This window comes from Eleginops maclovinus, chromosome 6 (assembly GCF_036324505.1).
Source record: "Eleginops maclovinus isolate JMC-PN-2008 ecotype Puerto Natales chromosome 6, JC_Emac_rtc_rv5, whole genome shotgun sequence".
NCBI classification, from domain to species: Eukaryota; Metazoa; Chordata; class Actinopteri; order Perciformes; family Eleginopidae; genus Eleginops; species Eleginops maclovinus.
In genome coordinates this window covers 12,666,802-12,677,660 of record NC_086354.1, presented here as the reverse complement: position 1 = coordinate 12,677,660, position 10,859 = coordinate 12,666,802, and the positions used below count along the sequence as shown (strand labels likewise).

Below are 10,859 nucleotides of genomic sequence, written 5' to 3'. Positions count from 1 at the left end.
CAAGAACTCTGCAGCTAGTTGTAGGATGATGTCGGGGGAAGGAGCAATGGTTGTGGATCGGATCAACTTCAAACTAATGGGGCACTGCTGATAACCAGTTCACAGACCGAGTAAGTTACCACATCATCACTAATGTTATTCTGTAAAAGTAGCCAATAGTAGAAAAGGAGCTGAAACGTGTACCTGGGTTTTTGACTATTCAGTGTTAGTGTGCTGCCATTTTCTTGTAATGCCGCTATCAACATTGAAAAATAAAGTAAATGTAGGCTTACTCAAGTAAGCTACTGCAGCCTTGGTAGTCTATTTTTTAAAGTAGCATACTTGCACTGTAGTTTAATTGAGCTTTTTTTATTTTTATTTTTTAATGTATGCTCATTTATACCCTACTACAATTAAGAGGTAATTTTCACTCCACTACTGTAGTTACTTTGCAAATTCAAATATTAACACAAACTATAATAAACAAATCAATGTATTATTGTTATTAGAATAAGAGGTGGATGCACTAACTTGTAAGAATTTGAATCTGTGACCTGTATCTGTGGTATTGCTTTATTAACTTAAGTAGCAGATTCATAACAAGTAAGTAAATTCACTCAAGAAGTACGTCTTCTGCTACTTAAAATACAGTATACAACAACAAATACTAAATATTGTACATTTTACTTCAATACATTTATCGGACATATACCTACAAATTATTACAATACATATTGATATGTCATATTCTCAAATATGATGCATTACCAAACAGAATATGGATAACTCCCTGGACCATATATATCAGTAACTGCAGCAAAAGGAACAAGTAGTACTTACCTTTGGTAAATGCTGATAAAATATTAACTAAGATTTAAAATCCAGGACTTTTTCTAGTTATTTTGGAATTTATTTTAGGTAGTTGACTAACATTTCTTCTACTGCTGTTTCACACACACTTTCAACCATAAACACCGTACAAGTCACAAAAACATTTGACCACACAATGTATTGAGTGTTATATAACTGATGGCTTAGCACATTTTGATCCAATGTTGTCACTTCACAAGTTGCGTTGTTACATGACGAACAGGTTCTCCTTCATCGTTCCTTATTCCCTGTCTTGACACAGGTGAAAAGTGTCCATGGAGGGAGAACTAGAGGAATCCGATGAGGATGTTCAGGGAGAGGACAGGCCCACCATTCTATGGGAGAAGTGCATTGAGCAGAGCATCTTTGTTGACCTCAGTGAGGATGAAAGTCTTCACCTCAGTGATTTTGAGAGTTCTTTAGCCCTACATCTGTCCCAGGCAGAGTCTGTAGCCTCGGGATCCAGCATCCATCTGAGCGGTGAGCCCTGGAGTCTCCTCTATTTATACTTGAGTTCTTTTTGTTGGATGTTAAACTGGCTGGTCTCATCTGACAAACTATATATACTCCTGAACTATACATCAATATATACTTTCAGAATAATTCAATAAACTTCATGCAAAGTTTGCATTTATAAAATAGTATTTTTCACAGATTCAGAACAGGTTCCTAGTAGTGTACTTTTATAGTATGTATTGTACATTTTTGTTCCTTTGCAGTACCATGAACAGTAATGACAAATGAATCACAGTTACAGCTTTCATCAAAATGTGAAATGTTATATGTCCAAAAAAAGTCAATGCAATGATGAGGCTTAAATATATACATGCAACCCTCTATTTTGGTATTTATCTAGTTGTTGTTCTTTACCTACAGGGAGTGCAGAGCTGTCACCCTTGGATGTCACTTCCTCAGAGTCTAGTACTGTCAGCAGTCAGAGTAAGAGGGTTGTAGAGAGCAAGACCAAGAACAGCATATTGCCAGTGTCTGCTCAAAGACCAAACACCATGCAAGATGAACCGCCGTTAAAGCATGAGGACCCAGGACAAGATACAAGTGACGAGGATCAGGAGGACTTACCTTATGATGGTGACCTCGGAAGCCTCTATTTCAACCAAACAGCTACCTCTGAAGGCGATATGAGCTCTGACGGAAGAGATATAGTTCATGCAAGTCCTGATGTTCCTTATGTTCTTAAAAGTAATACAAGAGATAGAGATGATATAATTGAAGGCTTGGTTTCTGTTGATCATAACTCTGAGAGACAAGAAACTTTGTCGCAAGGGGATACCAATACTGAAAGGGGAAACATTTTGGATGCTTCCAAGTCATTTAAGGTTGCCCCCCCAGGTCCTTTTCCTTCAGATATAAGCCAACTGTTGCTGCGACATTTCTCCCATGGGGAGTTACTGCGGCCAGGTAGGCTGATCGAGGCAGAGACCCTGCCTGAGGTGTCCCTGCTGGAGAGCGTGGAAGACACTTTGTTCAGCTGGCGTCCAACACACAACAGCACAATTATTAATAGTAACCACTCAGGGAGCCCTCCTTGTAGTTCTAAGACAAAACAGAGGCACTGTTCTGACAGGAAAAATGAGAAGATTTCATCAACAAATTCAAGTTCAGAGGAAAAAGCAGAAAGTGAAATTGATAATGTCACCTCTGGTGCTTCTGACAGTATAATATCTTGCTTTCCAAGTATACACTCAAAACAGGGCAGTGGGAATACAAGTGATGTAGACTTGGAGAATCAGGAAAAGGATGAAGATGATAATCAGCTTCAGAGAGGCCCACTTGTGCGCACCAGGTCCTTCAGCGACATCAAGTACGGCCAAGGCCAAGTCCACTACCCACTCCCTGACTTCTCTAAGGTAGCCTCAAAGGTTAAAATCCCCAAAGCTCAGAGTGTACCTGCCAAACCTGTTCCTCAGACTCCCAGCACCATGCACAGAGCCCAATCCTCTCCAGGGATGTTAGATTTGATCAACAGAGTCCTGGAAGATTCAGTCCAGCCATCTGAGAAGCCCTATGTCTTCAAATACGAGGACAAACAGACTGCTCCAGCACCGATGCATCACCTGCAGGTAGAACACATGCAGTAGTCTGTCTTTTGGTGTAGTTTGCTTGTACTTCCTCAAAAATGTGCAGAAAAATAACTCTGTTCATAGTCTTCAGGATTACCATGTGAATCTTTCCATGTCTTTAGGCTGAATATGATAAACTACTCACCAAGTATGCTGAAGCAGAAAACCTTATAGATCAAATGAGAATAGGAACCAACGTAAGTAAAACGTTGGTATATTTTTTACTAACCCATATCATGTATGTGCAAGAAATCCTTTACAGTTTCAGAGTCATATTTTCACTGCAACTTTAAATGTATGGACCTCTTTGACAGGCTCTGCCCTCCTCAGAGTTTATTTATTTAGAGTGTGAAGATGATCATCAGGGAAACTTAGTTGAAGGAAGCCATGTTGGACCTTCGGCTCCTCGCCTTCCCACATCAGGTACGTCTCTGTGTCGACATCTGATATTATGACAGGCCAGCATTATGCAGTGAAGCGTGCAGCTGGTTTCCATAGTGATAAATGAGGTCAGATGACACTTTTCTAGTTACACAGGCCTCTTTGCTTTGCTTATGGAGCACTTCAATAAAGTGGAAAACAATGGCTGTAAACTGAACAACCTAACACTGAATAAACATTAGCTTATGTTCTCCATCAATTACACTGATGAGGTAAATACAGAATAAAACATAAATAAAAACGTGATTCCCCTTATCTGTAATCAAAAGATTGGATGTTATAGAGGAGGGTACAGGGTTATACTGTATGTATTGTCCCAGAGGGGAAAATAGTTTTGGACCCAGTGCTTCTGTTTTTGTTCCCTAAAGAAAAAAAGAAATATCTGACAACATAGACATTTGACATTGACAACAAGGCTTAAACAATAACCTGTAAGTACAAAACGTGCAGTTATAAAATGCAGTTTTTGTTACTTGCCAGGCTTCCTTGGGTTTCATGAAAGGCGCTATATAAATCAAAGTTACTATCATTATTATTCAGTGTGTTCACTCTAGCCTTGCTTTGTATTAAGAAAATCTTGGTGAGAAAGGAGAAACCAACCCCCAGAGCCACACTATGGAGGTGAACGCAGCTTCCTCCAGCCAGCCTGTGGAGGGTCCCAGTGTCGGGGAAATAATGACTGCAGAGCTGACGGACATCATCAGCCAGTTCATGCAGAACGTAAGTTTAAAGATGAGTCAGGATATTACGAAGTTGCCATTTAAAGCTCTCAACCATTAATCAACCTTCTTTTATTCAGGTGGAAGAATTCAAATTGTGTGTGAGCAAAATGTCAGTGAGCACGGCAGAACAGCAAATGGTTAGTATTGTTCCTTCCTTAACGATTTTCTATACTGTATGTGATATACAGAATATGGTAGTAAATACAATTCCTGTCCATTGTCAGATGTTGAGGAGCATGCTGGAGGCTCAGGACCAACTGGAGAGAAAATACATCAGTAAGAAGGAAGAGCACAGAGCTCTGGAGATGCAGAACTACATGGGCCTGTGTAGGAACACCGGCACATTTGACCCAAACAGGTTAAAACCACACAACCATTGCACTGGTGTGAAAGTGTCAGCCTCATGTGTATGCAATAATCACACAAACGTTTATGTATGTTAAAACATGTGCAGGTTGGTGGAGGGAGACATATTCAGGATAGGGATGCACCTTGAAGATATAAAGGAGATGATAGATAAAAACGTGTATGAGCAGATATCTCCACCCCACTCGTCTTCCACTCCCACATACATGAAGGAGATGCTGCATGTGAAGCCCACTCTTCTCTGCATGCCCACACCGTCACCCCCACCATCCCTGTATGAGGTAACCAACCCACAGACACACTCATTGACCTTGGAATCTCAGTCCACCACTCGGTCCAAATATTTCAATAATAATTAGACAGATGGGCATGAAATGGACATTTTGTTTAAAATGTCACACCACCAAGCTCGGTGATGTTCAACCTGCTCTGACAGATAAACTGACAGACACATGTATTTATTTGCATTATTGATATATTGGAAAGTTGGATAAGTTCTGACTACTTCACCAATTGAATTTAGAAATTAAAAACAAAAATATGAATGTTGAAATGAATAGGAAATAGTGGCATTTACGAATATGTACAGGTCTGAGACAATATCTGTAAAAATGTAAAGGAAAAAAAGAATCATTGACATTTTTATGAATCATTATAACTGCAAATTGTGTGACTGTGTCTTGTGTTTTAGAGGCCAAGTGCAGATTTTTCTACGGAGGGTTATAAGATGGAGGAAGAGGAAGAAAAAGAGGAGGAAGTGGAGGAGTACAGTGAAGTCCATGAAGATGATGTACTACGGCAAAGTAGTGAACTCATAACAATGGACTCTTTACTGAAAAATACTGATAACAGCTACTCCCATTCGAGGTACGTTTTTAAAAAAGGATAAATAATATATGAATAATGTAGTGTACAAAAAAATGAAAGTATCTCCCTTGTTTAGTATGCTATATAAAAATATCTCACTTTGCATATTTCACTGTCATTATTCTACCTTGCTGTTGATGTTTTGAAAGGGGCTTGCATCTGTGTTTGTACTCAATAATAATAGGCACGTGCTCAGCCTTCCTGTGGGAAGATAGTGTTTCAGGTTGCAGTGTTGGGTTCCATTGAGTGTTTATGTCTCTGTGTGCAGTTTTTCTTCTCTGTCCTGCATCAGGAGCTCACTGGGCTCTCCGGAGGGACTGGAAGTACAGACAGCTGAGGAAGAGAGAGGCTCTGTCTCGTCAGAGGCGTTGGATCACAGTAAGATCTTAGCATACTTGAGTGAAAGCAGCTCATCTTCAAGACTGAGGCATTGGACACCCCACAGGTAAGTGAACCTGGCAATATAGAAGAGCTAACAGTGACCCCTTGCATGGCTAATTCAAGTAATCCGTCTTGTAATTGCATCACTGTGTAAATTAGATAACTTTGCATGCTATTTGTTTTTTAAACAAAACTCGCAACCTCCCATCTCCTTGCTCCAGAGACTCACTTAATATCTCACTTAGTGTCCTGAACCCGGCGGGTGAATGTGATCTGGGCAAGAGTGTTAGTCTGGCTGTGGAGATCTCCTCTTCCTCTGATGCACCAGGACACTCAGACAGCCACATTCCCTCAGAGCCACCTCTCAACACCTCATCTGTATCACAGGTCAGCCCCAGGAAGTTGATCATGTTTAAGTTATAGTGACGTTGAGGATGCACAGGCTTCTTTATATTGGCTGATGTTTGGTTTCCTGGGATGCAGAGGATTGTGAGTCCAGAGACAGACAGTGGATTTGGGAGCTCATACTTAAATCAATCAACTTCTGGACCATTTCAGCCGAATCTGCTCACAGAAAGGTACACATCCATCCAAGTATTTATTAAAATAATCCACAGTCAATATGTACTTACAATTAGCACTTGATCCTCCCATCTACAGTGTGCAGTCCCAGAATGATGGTTTAAGTAGTTCAGCAAGTGAGGGTTCCTGCTCCAACCTGCAGACAGCCATTCACCCAGCCACCCAGCGGTGGGCCAGCCCCCACCCATCTGTCCAGACACAGTCCTGTGATGTAACTGCTGCAGTGGAGCGGTGGGTGCACAGCACCACCAAGGAGCCTTCAGTCAGGCTGCAAGGTGAGTGAATATGCCTACATAAAGAAGTTCTAATTTTATTTTATCTGATCAATCCAGAAATGGTTAACTCTTTTCAACCACAGACCAAACAGAATGTGAAAGCAGCCATTCTGCCCAGCTTCATCACCACGTATCTGAACCTGCTCTCAGCATCACCATGGATGCAGAGGACAGAGGCAGCCCGCTGGACTCGTGCTCCTGTAACAGGTCAGCATATGTAAAAGGAGACAAACAACAGACAACAAAGTAAATCATGTAGTACAAATCTGAGATAAGACAGTCTTACTCACTGCCTATTTTCATTGTAAACAGCTGCATATATCTGTGTGTTTTCATGTGTGTGCTTAGCGAGGCTATCCTGGCCTTGCAGTCAGAGGTCTCCCGGCTAAAGAAAGAACTGAACGAGGGCTTGGTCCAGCTGCCTCATCTGGCCCAGAAGATGGACTATCTAACCTCCAAATACAGGCAGGATCGCCAGGAGCGCCAGTCTAAAAACAGACCCCGGACCCACCACAGAACAGCATGCAACAGGTGAGGAGTTGATCCTGCAGATTGGAACAGAAGGATAATGAGCATTGTTCGGGTGTGTTGATGTAACATTTAGTTGTGTTTTACCTTCAATATTTATTGGATAACAATCAGATAACCACAAATAAAAAGCTTCCAAGAGATTCAGAGAACATATGAGAACAGATAATACACAATAGATGAAAGTCCAGAATAGTCCTACCATTTTTGGGGGGTTTGAAACAGTTGTTATGATGATTTTTTTCCTTAAAGGTCAGCAAGTAGCACACATTATGTGTTCAGCTCCAGTAAGGTGATGATAGAGGACTGGATCTCTTCAGACATGGACCCAAGCAAGAGCAAAGGTACTGCCCCACCAGGTACTCCCTCACCAGTTCATAATAGTAAGCACAATGTAGCAAAAAACTCCATGTCTGTAATAATATGCTCTTCAGGTACAGATAGTGTGGACACATCTGGCTCTGAGACGATGTTCAAGCTCCAGAGTTCACCTGTAGGAGGCAGGAGAGGCAGCTGCAGTGTGCGATCTGCACCTGAGAGTCAATATAAACTCCACGAGGGGCTGCAAACCAACAGAGGTCAGAACCACAAATGTTTATCACAGTTTAGGACATCATTAAATCGCTTCTGAATTTCATTTTTTGTATATTGAAAAAGGATATTGAATTCAATATTGTGTCCTTCAGGGCCAGAGGGAAAGGACTCAGTGAAAACCTGTCGTCTGACCAGCTCCCTTTAAAAGGAGGCAAGCAGAGAACACAAAGTAGGTTATTTTGTTATCTAATGTTTATAACAGTTTGTTGTCATTGTGATTATTTAACTCAACATTATGTGTTGTCTTGTTTAAATATGGCAGATTTAAAATGTATGTTTCCAAAATAAACAAATTGGTCACAGAGCATATACTAAAAAGCACAAAAAAAGTGTCCTACAGGGCAGAGACAAAACATTGTCAACAGAATCCCCAACTTAAAAACTAAAAATCATACATATATATGCAGTATTGAGTTTGCTTGGAATATATACTGTAGTGTTTTTATGTTTCCGTGGTTAGCTGCCATCATGGAGAGTTTTTACTCCAAGGAGAAGTCGTCTCTTTTCTCCTCTCTTCAGAAGCCCCTTCTCCAGGTCAGCTACGGCTCCTGCAGCAGCCTGCCTGCAAGGTAAGCAAGGGACACAAGCAGAACCCTAACTGCAAGCAGACAGATATTCCTCAGAGGTTTCCCACATAAACGTATACAATTATATAATTCTGTTAAAGATGGATTATTCTTTCTTTCTTTGTCCTCAATATCAGCTATAAAGTGAGGGAGCTGCCGCTTCACACCATGTCCCATTACAGAAAGCGCTCCACCCAGTCAGACACCGCCCTCCTGCCCAGTGATGTGTACTTCCAGAGGACTCCGTCCCCAGCAGCAGTGCCCCCAAAGACCGCCAGCAGGACAGGCAGACGTAGAGGGAGCAAGGTGAGATATCTCATCTCTTCACATGCATGGCTGCTGACTTTTCTGACACGTGACACATCCTGTCTGTATACAGGAACATCTGCTGTGCTCTCAACAATTTGTCATTGTTGTGAGTTAGTCCTTGCTCAGCTCATTGAAACCTGCTTTCTAGGAGGAAGAATTGAACAGAACTCTGGACCAGGCTATTGAGGTGGCCCGCAGCATGAAGAGGACCACCGACCACATGGCCAAGAGGCTGTCAGCTGACCTGGCTGAGGCTCATCTCCACAGTAAACTGCACAAGCAGCCACCAGGGGGCAGGAAACATCACCACAACAAGAAGAGTTCAGATCAGTGTACTCTGTAATACTTAATATTTACTGTGTGTCTTTGTAGAGAATTATTTGATGGATGATAAGGCATTTAAAGATCTGTTTGTTAAGTTATTGTTTTTTTTACATGATTGTGTGTTTGTTCATTTAAATATAGAAATGTCTGAAATCCCACTGCACAAATGATACCTTAAAACCTCTTTACAATTTAATGTCATGCGTTAATGCCACCTCATTCTTTGAAATGAATCATCCTCAATTATTTTCACAACGGGAAAATAATTACTGTCCAGCAAATTATGTTTGATAAGAGGACTGATATAATCCAGTTGTGACCTTTAGTAAAGGGCAACACTACAAGAAGCATTTAACATAAACCATGTTTTCTGTTTTATTTCACCTGCTCCCCAACTATTAGATATTAAGTTCACTGTAGCAGCCAAAGAGTTAGGACATCATTTGAATTTAATTTCAAATTAAAAGTAGGTCACATTTATAATCTTATATTTCAGGAAATTCCCTCTCTGCCATTATTTCAAATGAGTGTCAACTTGTGTCCTTACAGCTAATATGCTGATTTGACACTTCTAACGCGCTGGCCTGTGGGTGCTGCTGACAGGGTGTCTCCTTACGGAGTTTCTGTTGGAGGGCTTTGTCGCCCTCATAGCCTGCTGGTGCCAGGCTGAGTACAGTTTTTGTTTGCGGGGTGTCTAGTTTCCCTGTTTTTCTGAGGGGGGTATCAGGGAAGAAGATGTGTCCAAACAATATTCCTGACCTGCTTCATCTGATTGTTTATAGTACAGGTGATATTCTCAGCGTTCACTAAGCTGTAGGCCACTAGCAGGGCAGACTAGTCACAGTGAGGAAAGCATGACTAGGGCAGTCTCCATTTAGACACAGCAGGCAGTTTCTGAGACAGCACAGGGTCACTGTCTGGGGCCAAGCACTTTAGTGGAGAATATCTCATATTGAATGTGTAAGAACCCATTCTAAATTCACACAATAGCTGCAAAAAATTGTTTTGAATTAAATTAAATTAATTTTTATTGATTAGTCATTTTGAGTATTTTTTTAAAGAGAAATAAGCTTTTTAAATATGAAGAATTTCTCCATTATTTACTCCTCTATGACACTGAACTGAATATCTTTGAGTTGTGGACAAAATACTGTAAGACATTTGAGGTCATTTTATGGTAAAAGAAACGCTGATCAACGTTTCTCAACATGTTCTGAAAGTGTGTGTGCAGTATTAAGTTATTTCTAAATTATCAGAAGCACTTTTAATAAAAACAATAATTATTATTTGCCTTTGTGAAACCTGACTACAAGCCAAAAAAATGTTCTGTTGGCCTTTTCACCTCATATCAGTTTGCAAATCACTGTGTCACATACAGTGCAGTGTGTGTGTGTGTGTGTGTGTGTGTGTGTGTGTGTGTGTGTGTGTGTGTGTGTGTGTGTGTGTGTGTGTGTGTGTGTGTGTGTGTGTGTGTGTGTGTGTGTGTGTGTGAAGCAAAGCATGTGTTCCTTACAGTAAACAACACAGATGATTTTCCCCACAATGAAATAAATGTGGGTCAAATGGATTGATTTGGATAACGAGGTTCACTTAGAAAACTGTACAAAGAAGATACTGGTTATCGGCACTGCTACCTCCGAAAAAGTTGCTGAGGATTCTTATTTTGTCTTTAAAGGATTTGATTTGCTGATTTTATTTGTCTTCTTCAGTCACCATTTTATTCAAAGTGGGCCTTTGGAGTGCTGGCCTGGTTTTTAAACATGTTTTGGGGATGAGAAACAGTCCACAGCATACATCCTGATCCTTTTCGATTTTTACTGTATCAATGTGCAGAAGGAAGCCTGCATCTAACCATGGGTGAGAGGCTTTTGGTCCTGATAGTGTGAGATATAAACATTAATGGTGTCCTTTTTGATGTAAGCTATAGCTCAGGAGAGCCTCTTGTCCATAAAGTAAACACACGCTTGCTTCTGC

At 40.8% G+C, this 10,859-nt stretch overlaps 1 protein-coding gene across 1 annotated transcript; it reads left to right on the top strand.

Moving 5' to 3' along the window:
* Positions 1 to 23: 23 nt before the first annotated feature.
* LOC134866565 (microtubule organization protein AKNA-like) lies at positions 24 to 8,913 on the top strand. Its single transcript, XM_063886782.1, is given in 23 exon segments — positions 24 to 110; positions 1,112 to 1,329; positions 1,726 to 2,930; positions 3,053 to 3,127; positions 3,245 to 3,353; positions 3,943 to 4,091; positions 4,171 to 4,230; positions 4,318 to 4,451; positions 4,548 to 4,740; positions 5,151 to 5,326; positions 5,595 to 5,771; positions 5,929 to 6,094; positions 6,191 to 6,285; positions 6,368 to 6,564; positions 6,657 to 6,771; positions 6,913 to 7,095; positions 7,345 to 7,436; positions 7,527 to 7,670; positions 7,779 to 7,820; positions 7,823 to 7,855; positions 8,147 to 8,255; positions 8,390 to 8,558; positions 8,710 to 8,913. Coding segments are annotated over 22 exon segments (4,023 nt in total). The 5' UTR covers positions 24 to 110; positions 1,112 to 1,124; the 3' UTR covers positions 8,905 to 8,913.
* The last annotated feature ends 1,946 nt before the right edge of the window (positions 8,914 to 10,859 follow it).